General features: G+C 37.7%; 2 protein-coding genes across 2 annotated transcripts; one reads left to right on the plus strand and one right to left on the minus strand.

Moving 5' to 3' along the window:
* Positions 1 to 1357: 1357 nt before the first annotated feature.
* Positions 1358 to 8268, minus strand: LOC108999167. Its single transcript, XM_018975971.2, has 4 exons — positions 8062 to 8268; positions 7631 to 7807; positions 4705 to 6237; positions 1358 to 1740 (listed from the first exon to the last, which is right to left on the minus strand). Exons 1-4 carry the CDS (start codon positions 8074 to 8076, stop codon positions 1705 to 1707), a joined length of 1761 nt encoding a protein of 586 aa, XP_018831516.1. The 5' UTR covers positions 8077 to 8268; the 3' UTR covers positions 1358 to 1704.
* Positions 8269 to 9616: 1348 nt separating this feature from the next.
* LOC108999165 (pentatricopeptide repeat-containing protein At1g74850, chloroplastic) lies at positions 9617 to 15340 on the plus strand. The gene is made up of 4 exons (XM_018975967.2): positions 9617 to 11879; positions 13345 to 13659; positions 13740 to 13847; positions 14621 to 15340. The coding sequence occupies exons 1-4, from the start codon at positions 10021 to 10023 to the stop codon at positions 14952 to 14954; spliced, it is 2616 nt and encodes an 871-aa protein (XP_018831512.1). The 5' UTR covers positions 9617 to 10020; the 3' UTR covers positions 14955 to 15340.
* The last annotated feature ends 2501 nt before the right edge of the window (positions 15341 to 17841 follow it).

Here is a 17841-nt window from a genome sequence, read left to right on the forward strand (position 1 = left end):
TGAGCAATATATTTTTCTAACTTTTAATTTTCCCTTTTACATTTTTTGTTTTATTTGAATGGTGAAAACTCATAAAACAATCCTACTAAAATGTGTTAAAAGAAAAATATATATTAATCATGTTACAAAACAAACGGATGGAAAGCCACATGCAAGAAAACAGGTGACAAAGTAAATGTGTGCAAATTTAAGTTCATTAGTGTTGAAACATTGGAGCTTCAGAAAAAAATTGGTTCCACGAAAGTTTCTTACTTTTTTTTTTAGAGGGTGAGAAAAAAAATATCCTCAGCAACTCTCCTTGCAACACAAATGACAAATCATCTGCAAACAAGTGAGTCAATTCTGGAAGGAGAACTCCTAAACGGTAATATATGCTATAACCAAAGAATCTTCTTCAACTCAGTGGCAATTAGCATCGATATTAGATGACATTAGCAAAAGTCTCAATCCTCGTGTAAATTGGAGAATCAAGAAAATAAACCGATCTTAGAATCAGTGTGCGCATTCTATAACGCAATGGGCAGCGACTGAATATATTTTTGATCGAATATCCCTTATTAGTATTCCTAATTGTATTCTATATATAGATAGTGAGAATGATCCTCCCTGAACATTGTAGTAACTCTTTTCTATTAATACATATAATGCATGCTTGATGAATAAAAAAAAAAACACTACCTTGACTTTTGCCCTTGGAAATCTAATAAAGAAGAGGAGGTTGGATGAACATTCCTTGGATGTTAAGCTAAGCTGAGTTGAGATGAGTTCTTTATGAATAGTAATAAGTTAGACGGTAGATTGAGTTTTGTAAAATCCGCCTAAGATGGATTTAAATGTGTTTGAATGTTAAAATAAATTTAGATGTATTTATGAGAAGTTAAAAAAAGTTATGGATCTTGCGTGTAAAGATATATTGAGTTGAAAAAAGTTGTGAGTCTCACATGTAAAAAAATTTTGAGTTAAGAAGAATTTATTGATTTGAGAGTCAAGTGTTTTGATGTTAGACAGCTTAAAATTAGACTAAAATGAATTAATCTCAGTTCAGTCTAAATTCCAATGATTTTACAGCAGTACAAGTAGTCGGAGTAGAGTTGAGATCTCATTCTTTGGACCTCTTATTGTATCCTCCGTCTTCACCAGTTTACGTTTCAGAATAAATAACACAAACACAGTCCCAAAACATGTTAATTTTGCTGCTGAATGACCCCTATTGTAAAGAAGTGATGTTGCTTGCCCTCCAAGAAATAGAACACAAACTGCAGAGATTGGCAGCTCGATCTCAATGTATGATACATGAAAAAGCGTTTTCAAGAGAAAAATAGAAATGGGTGACTTCTTAAAGTATAGATCCGAGACGTCAAAGCACTGAGATGGATATCAATAACATAAAGAACCTTGTTAGGGTAAAAATTGCAAAGGAGTCTTTTAAATAGAATTGGCCCAAGCTGGACAACAAGGCCAATTACAATATAAGCTATTTTTAACTTTTGATACTATGCAAAAGAGAGAGACATCAGAGAGAGGCAGCAATACTAATAATGGATATGTGATGCTCATGCATTATTTCGGGGTCTATAGCTCTTCCTTGATAAAGCGACTGACTGTTTGTCTGACCTTTTGATAACAACACAGCTCTCCAAAATTTCAGTGCAGCCAAGATTCGATTTCCACTCCAAGTCGATGGTATGTGAGGGATAGCCAGATCTACTTCCACCACTTCTTCTCAGACAAAGATATAAGCTGTGAAAGAGAAAATGCATTCAGATGGAATTTCATAAGCATAATTCTGAAAGCACCATATAAAACTTGTCATGCTGACTGAACCACGAATATTACAAGGAACAAATCCACCAAGGAATAAGCATCATCCAAGCTTTTGTGGAAGCAGCATAGTTCTCAGTGTACAACCAGCACGAGACTTGCTTCTTCCTAAATGGATCGGGATTCAGACTTCTGGGCTTAGATCAATCTGGTTTCTAAAAAGTAACAGAGTTTATCCTGAATACTAAAAAAGATTTCATCATTGGTTTTGCCCACATGTTGATAAACACAGCAACCGTGTTTATGAGTGCACCGCATTAATATCATATGGTTATGATCATATTCTATTAAAAATAATTAGTGTGCATAAGACGTAAATATTTTTCCCACCCCATATCATGGGCATGATACCTTGCGCCCTTCAAAGACTTGCACATAAGAAAGAACTTATGCACAATTTTGCCTCTGAATTTGGCCCACCCCAATTAAAACCATGCTTCTGAAATGTAATTTAAGACAACGTTACCTCTGACTTGGCCCTAAGGTTTTTTGAGGTGGGTCCTCTCTTTCTTGTTACCCGCCCCAAGAATTTATGTATATATGTTTCTAGTTTTTTTTTTTGTATCTTTGTTAATGGTGCTCCTCACACAATTTCAATCAAACAGCTTATTTCATCCCAAAAAAATTCCACCCCCCAAATAAGTTGTTACAGGCGTTGACTATATGTAAATCTGTTACTACTCTTCAGTGAGTCTTGCTATTATTCTTGCCGCTCCAAGAACGACTGGGGTCTTCTAATGTTTGGCTTTCTCCAATAGTTTCGTCCCTAATTAAGGGAATGAATGAACATGGAAAATTATTGTTGAAGATTGGATATGACATACCAAAACATATTTGATTGCAAAAGTTCAGTACAAGATCCTGAAAAGTAAGTAAAGTCCAGGGGCACTAACTATATAACGAGTGTCCAACTGTCTATGACAAGTTTTTTTTATCAGTAACAGTCTATGAAATAAATGATCATCAATAATAACATATGAAGAAAACAAGTCCAAAAGAATAAGGTATTATCTCATTAAATCAATCAAGGACTTGAACAATTCTTTGAAGGAAATTTTCTCTAGCATGATCTATGGTATACATATCAGCCTGAGTATTGAAGTGACTGAATGAATCATCTTTCAAGTTTCAGAAGGCTTAAGAGAATAAAACATCCAGAGCAATGGTTTATGAAACCAATTGCTTCATAGATTGCAGCTTAAACTGAATAATAACCTTTAAGCTCCAATCAACAAAAGCAAGAAACTGAAAGCCTATTTTCTTTACACATTGAGTTTCAAAGTGCCTCTCATACCCTTGGGGTGGTGAACCAGAGAGGAAGGTAGCCCAAACGAGATTTTAAATGCAGTACTCACCTCCTATTATTTTACATGTTAATGAGTTCACCAGGCCCAAGAATCTAGACTGCTGGATGCCACATGAACTACTAAGGCCAGATGGTAAAAGCCAAATGAAAGGGTATAAGGACTATAGAGAAAGAGTAACTAGAAGCATTTCATTTTAACATGGAATCTTGGGAAGCTTAATCAATTGGATGGGATTCGACACTGTTCTCTAACCGGTTAGAGAAAGATACAGCACTGTTTACAGTATGATAATTCAGTTGCTTTGGGTGTCATGGTCTAGCTAATTGAATGGGCTTTATATAGGACAAGCGGGTGAAAGGTATGACAAATCCAGTTATTGGCAAGTAAATGTTTCTTCTGTCTTACTATCAGGATTTATGACCCGTATATGAAAGGTCATGCATGTAGAAGAATTTTTTTATTTTTTATGACGACCCATCGACCATGTCACAGTTCTTTGGACCCAACCCTAGGAAGTAAACACTGGATACATGACTTCAACTGTCAAAGCTGGATATCATGTAATCCAAGGGAATTTCTAGTGTGGAATCGAACCCAAGATACCCAAGACTACAGCCCATCCCAAAACCGCCCTTTCACTGCTCGGCTACACCCTGATGAGTTCCTTTAGAGGAAATCAGGTAATGTTGTTTCACTCAATTGAGGAAAGCTACAGTGATAGTATCTAACCATCCATGGACCATGACCAGATTTTCGAAATTTGTAACTCAACTATGTCATGTGTTTCCTTTTTGCCTAAGCCTGATATGCTCCCAAAGTTGCAGGCAAGAGATCCATCCATCATAACCAGTTTATCATCTCATCAGATGTTCAAAATTATATGGCAGTAAGAGTTCTGTTCTAAATATCAATCCAGTTTTCCACATTCCACATTAACTAGTACTCATCACCGAATTTGATTTTTAAACAATATAGCTAACGAGGAAACTAAATGTTGATGTTTCAATCCAAGGTATTAAAACAGGGCCTCTGCTAGATATGCTCTACAAAACTATTAAGGATGATATCAGTTAGATCATCCCGTATGCAAGGAAAAAGAACAATTGTGACAGGCTGGGACATTGAATGATCATTATAAATAAGAAATTCATATAATGACCAATCATTTGTGGGGTAGGAGCAATCTTCATTGGTGAATATTCAAATAAATAAGTTGTTTGGGAATCTTTCAGATCAGTTACATCTGTTAGAGCATATATGAAAGGCAGTGAACATATAGACTAGACATCTAGTCTATATGTTCACTTGACTTAGTATTCAACTTTGAAAACAACTTGACTTAGAATACAACTTTGAACCAGCTCAAACTCGGCTGAAATTCATTAAGTCATTTTGCAAAACACAGCTAGCTAAACATTACTAGTTCTAGATGTAATTGTCATGCAACTTTAGGTTTAGCACAAGCTACTAATCAGGAAAAAGAAAAAAAAAAGAACTTTTAGGTTAGCACAAACACATGCTCACACAAGAACAAACCACATGCGCTCACAGTCACACATATAAACATATCACTAACCTGACGAGCAACCTGTGCCAGTCGTCGACTGTCTCGAGATGATTCTGTTGTCAAGCTAGAATTCTGTGGTTCCGGAGAACCATTCCGTTTCTCCACTGTCTTTCTCTCATTGTCAAGAGATGAATTGCCATCTGGGCTGCATAAAGATTCCTTCTTGCGCTTTCTCGTGAATGTGTACTTGAGAAACCTGTTAGTTACAGTTTGACTAACCACATCATTTGAATCTGATGCTTTCAGACTTGAGTTAAGTAAGGACTTATCAAATGTCTCAGCATCTGTTCTGCATCCCTGAACCTCAGAATTCCCTGCAGATAAACTTTCCTGTCTTGTCATATCTGATTTATTTATCAAATCTGTACCATTGTTCATTGTGTTTCGAGCACCACAAGCCTTGACAAACTCCACATCATTTTCAGTTAAATCAACAGATCGTAATTCCATACCAGTTAAATCTGAGTGTGGCATCATACCCTCAGTTGATACTGGATCCGTTTGACCTTCATTCTCAACTATCTTAGAAGAGTTTTCTACCAAACTTGGGGAAGTTTTGGAGTTACAAAGATCAGAGATTTGATGCATTTCTATGAACTGATCAGTAAGGGAGCTACATGAGGGATCTTTACTTTTAGTGTATCTAGCAGCTCGTTTCCTTTTCCTGCAAAAGGACTTAACAACCTGCAAATGGATATCACCTACATTTGGCTGCATTGTTTTCACTTCATCTAGGTTCTTCTCCTCTACTCCAAGCATATTCTCAGCCTCATGAGTAGGTATCACACACATCCCATTAACTTGTTTACATGAGGGAGCTTTACTTTTCTTGAATTTTGTGGCTCTTTTTCTTCTTTTTCTACAAATGGACTTAACAGCCTGCACTTGGATCTGACTACTATCCATGTTCATCACTTTAAGTTCATCTTGGTTCTTCTCTTCTACTCCAAGCATATCATCATGCTTTTGAATTGCCGTCTTATACACCCCTTTACCTTCTTCACCTCCTTTGGCAAACACTTCATTCTTTACATCATCTACTTTTCTAGTAAAAGACAACTTTCCATCCAAAAGGTACTTTTCGAACGCACGAATTCTCTGGGTGCATCCATTTCTGTACAGCTCAGGTTCTTTGCTCCTCATTACTATGGAGGCAAAATAAGGATTAGGAAGATAACAATTATCCATATGCGGATCATTTTCACCATAGCACTTATTGCCCGCATGTGCCCCACTCGTAGTAAAATTCTTCACGTCAGATGCTGTGAGTGGCTCAGGTTGTGAATGAGGTAGAGAAAATATAGACTTAGAAGCCATGAGTCCATTCTCTTGTGATATTTCTTCATGAATAACAGTATCACCTGCTAAATTACGTTCGTCCAGAGGCTGCAATTGGTCATTTGTCACCTCCTCCAGTTTATCCTGAACTTCTCTCAACTCTTCTCTAAGGTCTCTTACTATATCCTCGGCTTCCTGGAGCTGTGCTTCAAGCTCTTCAATTTTCTTCTGTTGACTTAAGGATGTCGCCTCTGCTTCAGTAACCTATAAACATGGACACAGACTCAACCGTCATACAATGCTGTATTTTTTTTAAAACATGAATTCCACACCAGAAACGGTTAGATTAAATCAGAGCAAAATGGTCCCAATCAATCTTAGGAACTTTTGATGCTAAAATAGACAACATAATGTTTAATTGCCTTAAGCCTGAGCTAAAGAGGAAATAGCTTCCAAAGACTGGTTTGTGCCTAAAGACTGAACTAGTTTTTCTGTAGGATTGAGTCAAGTGAATATAATTGTGAAGCTCTATGAAATTCCATAAACTCCAAAAACTGACTTATGATTTCAAAGCCATATCAACAGATAACCAAATGCAGAAGTAGAAACTTTAGACAGTTGAAACACATGCTTGAGATTTCATAAAATTCTTTCAAAGCCCGTGTGACAAATCAACTTATTCAACTTATCAATTCTGTGAAACATTACAAAAGGCTGAAGTAGTCACGGTAGATCTAGGCCAAGTTCCCCATCTTCCTTACTTCTATCCGTGCAGTCCCATCCTGACAAAGATTGTACCAATGAAGCCTAAACCCTTGCTTGTTCATGTCAACCAACTCAGTATGTAAAGCCAACTTTTCTTAAAGTAACTGACAAGAATAAAACAAGACATTAAAACCTAGACGAAAAAAAAAAAAAAAAAAAAAAGTGGTGAAAACTACCCCTGTTTGGCTACAAAATTAATCACTTGAGGAAAAAAATTGAAAAATACTTGTCTTTCAAATTGAACAAACAGGTATGAGTCTGACTTGCTAAAGATAATAAATCAAACACCATTTCCTAGTCAAGGATACACAAAACAGTCCACTTTAAACTTCTAATCAAGTTTTAAAGATAAACCGCATCAAGGACAATGGTATCTCCCAATGACACATTTTGTATACACCGTCAAACATCAACACCATTTGCTAGTCAAGCATACCTCAAGATGGTAACTTTTAAGATATAATGAAGTTTTAGAGAGAAAACCCACCATTAAGAAAAAAATGGGATTTCCCAATGACACATTTAGTTCCCACCCATCAAACATTGAGAGTAAAACCATCAATCACGCCCAGTAACATCTGGAGGCGGGAGACAAAGACCCTATGACTTCTAAAAACATCACAAACAGCTTGACAGAAGTTTTTCGAGCTTAAACTAAAATATTCATCAGCAATGCACACCACCATTGATATCAAAATTAAAAAAGTATCCCGACGAAAGTTTAGTAAAGATCAGAACTTTCTTCAACAAACGAAGATTCACTCCAAACCCACATCACAAAACACAACCAGAACAAAACCAAACCACATATTCCCATCGCTACATCAACAGACAGAAAATCAAAACAAGACAGAATAAAAAAGTAACCCCATTTGAGTAAAAACCACCATACCTTAGAATCCAACATCTGTTTTAGCCTCAAAAGCATCCGAAGCGCCTCCTCTTTCGTCGAGAAGAGTTCCTGCTGAAACCGAAGCGCTTTCTTCTCCGATACCATAATACGTGCCGCCGCCTCTTTCGCCGTGTTGAGGATTATCTCCGCATAGGCCTTCTTAAGAGCCGTCAATTTCTAAAAAAAGAACCAAAACCACAAAAAATCAAACAAAACCCATTGACGGAAAACCCGTAGGATACCAAAGGAGCAAACGGAAAGAAGATCAAAATCAAACCCCATTCAAACATTCTCCAAAAATCAAAATAACCCGAAAGAAAAAAAGAAAAGAAAAAAAGGGTGGAGGTAGTTGGCGGTGGTAGAGGTTGTCGAATGGTGTTTCAGTTGTGGTGGGTCAGATTCTGTCACAGATTTAGTCACATAAATTTTACCTCGGAGTCGTCCATTTTCGTTAATGCGCAGAAGCCTTTGGGTTGTGGGGGGGGTCTCCGACCAAGTCGTGAAGACGAGAGGGAGGTTTGTTCTGTTTTCCCCTACTTTTCCAGCAGCTGTCTGTTAGGAACTGAACCCTTACTGTATTACCATAACGCCCTCATTGCATCGCCGCAATCACGGAGCTGCCACCTATGAAGACAGAACCAATAACATCGGTGCGGTTTTCGGTTCTTCGTTTCTTCCCAATGGGCGCGCGAGAAGAGTTGTCCCCACCAACCGGTCCATGACGTGGACGAGTTGAGCTCGTACAAGTGGAAGATGCACACGTGGCTCGATGCATGAAGCAATTTTGGGCGAGGTTTTTATAGGGGAACGGTGCCTTGGGAGGCGTGGCAGGTGACAGTGGCGGTGGTGATTGCGGACCTACGGTGGGGAAGCGGAACAGAGAAGCGTACCGCAATGTGAAAACGGTTTGGGGAACCTTCTCTTTATAATGTATGAATGAATGGTTTGGGCAGTAAAGTGATTTTAGGTCACCTGTAACAGTAAAAGAAAAAATATTAAATAATAATAAAATATTAAAATTTCGTTTGTTTTTATAATTTATTTTAATTTTTTTCATCTCATATCATCTAATTATTATAATTTTTTTAAATTTTTACACAAAATAAAATAAAAAATTTAAATCTTTCAAATTTTAAAATAAAAATAATATTAAAAAAATATATTTTAATAATATTTTATTAAATTTTTAACTTTAATCTTAATTTATCTTATCTCATCTTATACGTGAAAACAAACGAGACCTAAGTAATAATAAAAGAAGACTTGAGTTGTCCTGACCGATAGATATATGAAGAGGATAATGATAAGTTTATTATCTCTTATTATTCATTTATTACTTTGTAATATATTTGAAATTTTTATTTTTTTTATTATTTATTTAAATATATTTATTAAAATTTTTATTAAAATTTTTTTTTAAAAAAAATATAATTTTATTAATAATAATAATAATAATAAATAAATGATAGAAAGTAATTAACCGTAAGAATTAGACTTGTGTTGTGGTTTTTGTCATTTGTCTGTCAACTTCGTCAACACCGTCTTACGTTGGTGCTGATGCGGCGATGCCTTTACTTCGAATGAGGGCTCTTCTGTTGTGTATATAATGTTACTGTTTTGTAAAAGAATCCAAATCTTCTTTTTTTTGAGAAATTGTTTTTTGAAAAACTTTTTTTAAAAGAAGAATATGATCTTTTATCTTATAAAAATTATTTTCATCTTCAATTCGTATTGTTTCATTAAACGAATATCTTATATTTAACTTACACAATCTATGGATTTTGTTCTCCTTTATTATCTTCCCATAATTACTAAATATGAATATGGCAAGTGATTAATAACAATCCCCTGTATAAATATTTAAAGAATTTAAATATTTTTTAATAAAATAAAATCATATTTTACCCTTCAAATAGTTGCTGATAATTTTTCTCGGAAAACCAAAAACGGATAATTTATACTTGGTAAAATGGGTGGACTCGGGGCAGATAACCCGTATACCTGCCCCGCGGCCCACGACCCTTCGTCTTCTTCTTCCCTCCAAGAGCAAGACCCTGTTATCCACAAAAACTCCACGTGTCCTTTCTTCAAGCTAGTTACAGCTCTCCTGAGTCTTTCCCTCGCTCTAGTCCTTCATTCTCTGTAACTTTCCCGTCAAAATTATTTCATAAAGATGATAAATTCAGAGAGAAGTATTCTCTACCGGAGCTAAACTTCTCCTGACTTAAAAAGCTATTCACTTTCTCCTGAGTTTCCCGTAAAAAATCTGGGTGAGAAACAGAAGATGAGGTTTTGTTTTTGTCCAATTTTACCGAGAAAATCCATTCCCTTTTAGCTCCCAAACAAATTCATAAACGCTTCCTAAAGCTCATGCTAACCAAATTACCAAAATGACCCTATCACCCTCTCTCTTCCTACCCCACCCTTCATCTATCTCCACTTCGCTCTTCAAACCCAACCCTAACTCCAACCAGTTTATATTTCCAACCAAAACCCCTAAAATCTCAATCCACCGGAGATTCCTATCCGGATACTGGATATTACCCTCCGATAGCCCCGGAAAAGCCAGGGCCAAGACCAGGGAGCTCATCCTTGGGAACCCCTCGGTGACCGTGGAGAAAGGCAAATATAGCTACGACGTAGAAACCCTAATCAACAAGCTCAGCAGCCTCCCGCCACGGGGCAGTATCGCGCGGTGCCTGGAGATCTTCAAGAGCAAGCTCTCTCTCAACGACTTCGCGCTGGTATTCAAGGAGTTTGCTCAACGCGGCGACTGGCAGCGCTCGCTTCGCCTCTTCAAGTACATGCAGCGACAGATATGGTGCAAGCCCAACGAGCACATATATACCATCATGATCAGTTTGCTCGGCCGCGAAGGCTTGCTCGAGAAGTGCAGCGAGATATTTGAAGAAATGCCGAACCATGGCGTGGCCAGGACCGTGTTCTCCTACACAGCGGTGATCAACGCTTACGGGCGAAACGGTCAGTACCAGACTGCGCTCGAACTTCTTGATAGAATGAAAAAGGAAATGATTTTGCCGAGTGTGCTAACCTATAATACCGTGATAAATGCTTGTGCGAGAGGTGGATTGGATTGGGAGGGTTTGTTGGGATTGTTTGCGGAAATGAGGCATGAAGGGGTACAGCCCGACCTTGTTACTTATAATACTCTGCTTAGTGCTTGTGCTAGTAGGAGTTTAGGGGACGAGGCAGAGATGGTGTTTAGGACTATGAATGAGGGAGGGATAGTTCCTGATATAACGACTTATAGTCATCTAGTTGAGACGTTTGGGAAATTGGGGAATCTTGAGAAGGTCTCGGAGCTTCTCAAGGAAATGGAATTAGGAGGGAATTTGCCTGATATAATGTCATATAATGTGTTGTTAGAAGCATATGCACAATTGGGATCGATTAAAGACGCAATGGGTGTGTTTAGGCAGATGCAGGCGGCGGGGTGTGTGCCGAATGCGGCTACTTACAGCATTTTGTTGAATTTGTATGGGAGGAATGGGAGATATGATGATGTTCGTGAGCTTTTTCTTGAGATGAAAGCGAGCAATACCGAGCCGGATGCAGCTACATATAATATTTTGATACAGGTGTTTGGTGAGGGTGGGTATTTTAAGGAGGTGGTGACTTTGTTTCATGATATGGTGGAGGAGAACATTGAACCAGATATGGAAACTTATGAGGGGTTGATATTTGCTTGTGGGAAGGGAGGGCTCCAAGAGGATGCCGAGAAAATTTTGCTTAAAATGAATGAGAAAGGAATAGTGCCAAGTTCCAAGGCGTATACTGGGGTTATTGAAGCATATGGGCAAGCTGCACTATATGAGGAAGCTCTTGTTGCCTTTAACACAATGAATGAAGTGGGGAGCAGCCCAACTGTTGAAACCTACAACTCGCTGATTCATACATTTGCTAGGGGTGGGTTATACAAGGAGTGCGAGGTTATTTTGTTCAGAATGGGTGAGTCTGGTGTTGCACGGAATGTGGATTCCTTCAACGGTATTATTGAAGCTTTTAGGCAAGGAGGCCAATTTGAAGAAGCTGTAAAGGCCTACATTGAGATGGAAAAGACAAGATGCGATCCCGATGAACGGACCCTTGAGGTAGTTCTAAGTGTTTACAGCATCGCAGGTCTAGTTGATGAGAGTGTAGAGCAGTTCCAGGAAATTAAGGCAACAGGAACATTGCCCAGTGTCATGTGCTATTGCATGATGCTGGCTGTTTACGCGAAGAGTGACAGGTGAGCATTCATTCAACTATTCAACAAGTTATTATACTACTTTGTAAAATTTACAATAGTAGTTTCTTGACATGGGTTACAATTATGTTTTCACTTGTTTTGTGTGAATAGGAGCAGCCTGTGACATATCTCAAAGGAACTGAAAAAAGATATAAGTAATCCAAACCCAGCTTTGTTTATTAGTGGCGTAAGCTGTACATGATTGTTAATTTTTTATTTTTATTTTTTATAAGTAAGCAATTATATTAATGAGATCAGGCATAGCCCAAGTACACAAGAAGGTATACAAGGGGTAACACCTATCTAGGATGGAGAAATGGAAACAAGAAAATCACGAAAATCAAGGCCGTTGAAGTCAACAGTTTTGGCCCATAAAAATAAAGTTCTAACAAAAAGTAATCTAATCTCCTCTAGAGAGTTCTCCTTGTCTTCGAATGTCCGGTCATCACGCTCCTGCCATAAGCACCACAAAATACATAGATGAACCATCTTCCACACAGATGTGATCTGTGGAATACCGCCTAGGTTTGTCCAACTGGCCAAAAGCTCAACTACTGTGACAGGCATAACCCAAGCTAGCACTAACTGTATGAAACATCTTCCCATAATGTTCTAGCAACCTCGCAATGCAGTAGAAGATGATCCATAGTCTCACCGTTTTTTTTTTGCACATGCAGCACCACTCCACTATAATCACCCTGTGTTTCCATAAATTATCCACCGTCATAATCTTTCCCAGAGAAGCTGTTCAAGCAAAACATGCCGCCCTAGGAGGAGCCTTATTTCTCCAAATCCTTCTCCATGGAAAGTGATTGTTCTGCAGTTGTGTGAGGGACTTATAGAAAGAACGAACTGAAAATATATCTTTCTAGTGGGTACCCACTGCAAAATGTTAGTTCCTTGAGTACTCGGTCTCAGCAGTACACGATTGTTAGCTAACTAAACATAAGATGGTCTCAGCATGAGTGCTGGAATCTTGTAATGTCGATGGAGTTTCATCTGACTCAATAGCGAAGTTATTTTTAGGTCCACAACTTTTGTGTGAAAATATGGATCATGTGCTATTTTCTTCCCAGGTGCTCAAAATAGACATACCTACCTTGCCCTTTTTCCGTGGGTTTGTTTAGACACTGCTGACTAAAAAGTGCCGCAAGTCATGATATGAAGCTTTTGTACTTGGCTATTAACTATCTTTTCTTTTCTTTTTCTTTTTCTTTTTTTTTTTCTTACTTTGTTCATTCTATGGAGGAAACAAGCTTTTATGTGTTTCTGGTGCATTCTTGTAAATAAAACATTGGGTTCTACTATTCAACTTGTGCTAAGCATTGATTACTCATGAAGCAAAGTTTTTTCTTTGAATTCTATAGATTCTACCCAACCAATCATCCTTTTTTTTGTAAGTAATAAGAGAATAATCATCCATTTTACTGTTTGGTGTTTTAGTTCTTGGATTCCTTGCTTTCAGGTGGGATGATGCCTATGAGTTGCTGGATGAGATGCTGACAAATAAGGTATCAAGTATTCATCAAGTGACTGGGCAGATGATCAAGGGAGATTATGATGATGACTCTAATTGGCAGATGGTCGAGTATGTCTTTGACAAACTTAATTCTGAAGGATGTGGGTTGGGAATGAGATTCTACAACACACTTTTAGAAGCACTTTGGTGGCTGGGCCAGAAAGAACGGGCTGCAAGAGTGCTTAATGAAGCATCAAAGAGGGGGCTTTTCCCTGAACTCTTTCGTTATAGCAAACTTGTGTGGTCTGTTGATGTACACAGGTATCACTGTAATTATTTTCTCCTTCAAGTTGCATTCTCTTAGTTTACTTTGTCTCACCTTAACATTGACCATTTTGCAGGATGTGGGAAGGTGGAGCATATACAGCAATATCACTGTGGCTCAATAATATGTATGAGATGTTTATGACTGGAGAAGATCTTCCCCAACTAGCAAGTGTTATTGTAGTGTAAGCTGCTTTTCCCTTACAATCTGTTTTTTATTCTTCTTGGGACAATTATCCCAGGGAGAGAGGGAGAGATTCTGCTCCTACATTTTAGGTTGGGCTGATTCAATATCCAATAGGTTCAGTGTTTTGAAGCCTGATTCTGCTCCTACATTTTGGCTGGCTGTGCTTGGGCTGACAGTAATGAAGCCTGAGGCCTGCATTGGTGTGGCAGAGCCTTTTAAATAATACAGTAGAGCATTAAATTCCAATTACTCGGGGCCATTACATAATTCCCTGATTTTATGGCATTATTATCCGCTGTATCATTTGCCATGATGACTTTTCTTTTGGTTTTAAAGTGAATTAATAGAAATTAAGTCTGATGGAATGTGGCCGGGGCCCATCCAACATGGGCCAATGCTCAGGCTGATGCATCACAATTATGTATCTTGTTGTAGGCTAGATACTCACGGAAGCTACCCGTCGCTTCTATTACCAGTAGGTCCTTGTATAAAAGATGATCTTGGATCTGTTGCCATATTTTGACACATCAGATAATTATAGTGGGCTGGGCTGGTATTCAATCTAGGTTTTTGACTCGATGACTACAGTGGTTTTTCTTTTACTACTGGTTTTTTTGTTTTTTTTAATGGGTGTTGGGGGTTGGTGGCTGTATAGAATTTCCTAATGGATTTCACTTGGTTACTAGATTTACTTAAAACCATAATTTGTCAATTGAAGTGCATCTCACCTAAAGTTTTATGACTAACATTTGTGTATATTCCATTGATCAGGAGGGGGCAGATGGAAAAAAACTCAATTACCCGAGATTTTCCCGTTGCAAAGGCTGCCTATTCATTTCTGCAGGACAAAGTGTCTACATCCTTTTCTTTCGCTGGCTGGAACAAGGGTCGAATTGTATGTCAGAGGTCACAGCTCAAGCGGATTCTGTCAGAATCATCTTCAGATGCGTTCGAAAAGGATAAAATAGTTGATTTGAGGAATTCCCCCTTTAATCCTTCAGGGACAAGACCTTCCAAAAACGATGTAAAGAGTAGCCAGCATAAAGATGCTGATACTGAAACTAGAATCAGGAAACAAACGGAGCTTGTACCAAGCACAGTTTAGAGAGAAGTTCAAAATGCACTCGTCTCTTGTTTTAAGGGCTCAGAAAAGCTCGGTCTCTGTTTCTATGGAGAAAAAGTGAACATTTGTGGATGAATTGGCTGGGGAATGTTTTTATGATCTTTACTAGGTTTGCAACCAGCTTGCCAGTGTCAGGTGTGGCACAACAGTGGAAAAAATAATGTTACATGTGATGCTCATATTTAAGGTTTGGTTGACTGCTGCATACCAACTTGATTCGAATTCAATTTTGGTCCTTGCATTTATCATTGGGGAGACTTGAGATGATGGATAGAATTCTGGTTTTGTAGCTGAGATTTTTCTTTTCATATGTAAATGTACATCATATTTTTCATATATCACAATCATCAGAATAGTTTAAGGGTGGCGGGTCAGTCTCAAAATGTACTGAACTGTATGTGCTTAGATTATGAACAGATAGGTGAGTCTTTGAGTGTGAAAGCACAAATCAAGTATTTTCTGTACTTACAAAAAAAAAAAAAAAAAAATTTCTGTGATCTATCGGGGTGCACATTCTGGAGGTTGATGAACAACATGATGGAGTTGATGCTGGAACAATGCAGATTTGAACTGTAAAGATGCCATGCGTTCTTGAGTGAAAACCTGGTGATTGGTAGGATTATTTCACATCAAACAGAGTTGATTTGTGGAATACATGGTTTTTTCCTGATACCACTAGATCTGTCTCAAACTCATATAAATGACAATGTCGTCTGCTGACAAACCTGATAGACTATCTGCCTACACTTTTCCTATTGAGCCATACCCTTGACCATGTGGCCTCCAACATTAAAGCAAAAGCAAAAGGGGATCAATGAAGCAGCATGGGTGCCTTAGTACAATATCAGCTGTTAGGTTGGTTATGGAGCACTAATATTACTCAAATTGGAATACAAAAACTAATAAAAGAAGATATTGAAGACCTAATATGCATGGAGAATCTTATCCAAAGTAAAATAGCTGACAATCATATCCAAACTTTCATGGTTAAATTAATGTAGTAGCTAAACATGGTCTGTCCACTTACCCCCAAAAAAGTCGTTTTATTTTAAATTGGCTAAAATCAAGTAAACTTAAAAGAACCACACATGCATAGAGATTTAATTCTAAGGATAATATAGATATATTATATGAATCCTACTTATACCTACTTTCAGCTTTTTCCTCCAATCCGATTTTTTTTTTTTTTTTTTTTGTGAAAGTAGGATTATCCTTAAAAAAATCTGCAGTACATGTCACATTCTTGAACTCACAATGCGATTAAAATTGCCAATACTTTTGTTACACAACTCTCTCTCTCTCTCTCTCTCTCTCTCTCTCTCTATATATATATATATATAGATATAGATGTGTGTGTGTGTGTGGCACGTGCCCATGTGAACACATTTCATATTTGACAGCACTAAAAGTAAAAAGTGAATTGCCTAGCTATAACTTTCTCCCCTGACTTTATGAATTGAAATCCATGTGACATGCATGCCAGCTTATATTTTCTCTTTAAGGTTAAAAGAGAGCTCATTTCTTAGAGACTAAGAAAACGTTTTGTTACTGTAACAAAAGGCAAAAGCTAAGAAGAAAATGATGTCAGATTGATACTTTCGAAGGAGACCTGGAGAATGATTTACACGCATGCAAGGAGACCATCCTAAGCAGAAATGTCATTACTCTACAATTTACAAGCTTTTATAACCTACCTATATCCGCCATCCTCTCCTTCAAATCAAAACAAAATCAGTTTATTAGTGCATGATGCACCTTAAAACGAAAAGTCTCTTTTTTGTAAAATAAATAAATAGGTAGAAGTGGTGGATCTAATTATTACAGGTGACGCGTACGTCCTGCAAAAAGATACAAAATGTTGAAGATAAGATGAATATACTAGTTGTTGGGTCAAAATGAGCGCAAGTAGTAAACCCAACGAAGGTCCCTATAGAAGATTAAGGTCCACTATGTCAAGATGCTGAGGAGAAAGGGAGAAAGAGATCGTTTGACAATGACAAGCTTGATTGGGCATGGAGGGAGGAGGAGACATAAAATTGGAAGACGACATAAAGTAAGGGGAATAGACTTAAAATAAAGGAGAGGATACAATCTCCTAGAGCTGAGTAATTTTAGAGAGTTGAATAAGAATGAAGAGCTTGTGTTTATAGTGATTTTACACTGGATGTAGGCCTTAGTGTCAACCCATATAATTACTTATCTTCTTTATTTTTTTGTCATTTATCATTAAGAAAGTTGTGAATAAGCACTCCAGACACACCACCACCTTTAAAAATCACCACGTAAGGAGAGAGTATCCAACCATATTATTGAGGTTGAGAAATGTGTTGGGATTAACTAGTTATCAAAAGCTAATTTGAAGTATAACAACATAAGCAAATAAAATAAATTATAACAACAATCACACACAGAACACTAAGATTTAAATGGTTTGACTCAGCGTGAGCCTACATCCACTACCGTAATCGTCTCAATGAATTCATTATCAACAAAGGTGGAATACAAGAGATCAATCACAAAGTCTTCAATCCCAAAACTCCAATACATCTAATGATCTTTGAGATTCTCACAAAAGAACCACACACACACACACATTCTCTATCTATATTGTATGTATACAGCTATCTCAAAATGCAAAAAGTACAAATACAATTAAAACCGTCTGTATATTGAAACGGCGCGGAGTCTTTAAAATGAACATTCGCTCGAGCGATGTATCAAGCGGTGCTCGAGCGAACGTTAGGACTGGTATACCGCTCGAGCTGATTATCGACTGGGTCCAAAGCGAACTCACGTGTTGCCATCCCGCTCGAGCTAAGTGTTGAACGGGGGTCGAGCGAACTCACGGGTTGTGTCTAGCTCGAGCTAA

Source organism: Juglans regia, chromosome 2 (assembly GCF_001411555.2).
Source record: "Juglans regia cultivar Chandler chromosome 2, Walnut 2.0, whole genome shotgun sequence".
Taxonomy (NCBI): Eukaryota; Viridiplantae; Streptophyta; class Magnoliopsida; order Fagales; family Juglandaceae; genus Juglans; species Juglans regia.

What these genes read in the sequence shown, in the direction of transcription:
- LOC108999165 (XM_018975967.2), top strand. Translation starts at nt 10,021, where the DNA reads ATGACCCTATCACCCTCTCTCTTCCTACCCCACCCTTCATCTATCTCC. An exon ending in GTTTACGCGAAGAGTGACAG is followed by an intron (nt 11,880 to 13,344) that starts GTGAGCATTCAT and finishes CCTTGCTTTCAG; the next exon opens with GTGGGATGATGCCTATGAGT. An exon ending in CTAGCAAGTGTTATTGTAGT is followed by an intron (nt 13,848 to 14,620) that starts GTAAGCTGCTTT and finishes TCCATTGATCAG; the next exon opens with GAGGGGGCAGATGGAAAAAA.
- LOC108999167 (XM_018975971.2), bottom strand. An exon ending in AACAGATGTTGGATTCTAAG is followed by an intron (nt 6,238 to 7,630) that starts GTATGGTGGTTT and finishes CCATGTTTATAG; the next exon opens with GTTACTGAAGCAGAGGCGAC. An exon ending in TGGCACAGGTTGCTCGTCAG is followed by an intron (nt 1,741 to 4,704) that starts GTTAGTGATATG and finishes TCTCTTTCACAG; the next exon opens with CTTATATCTTTGTCTGAGAA.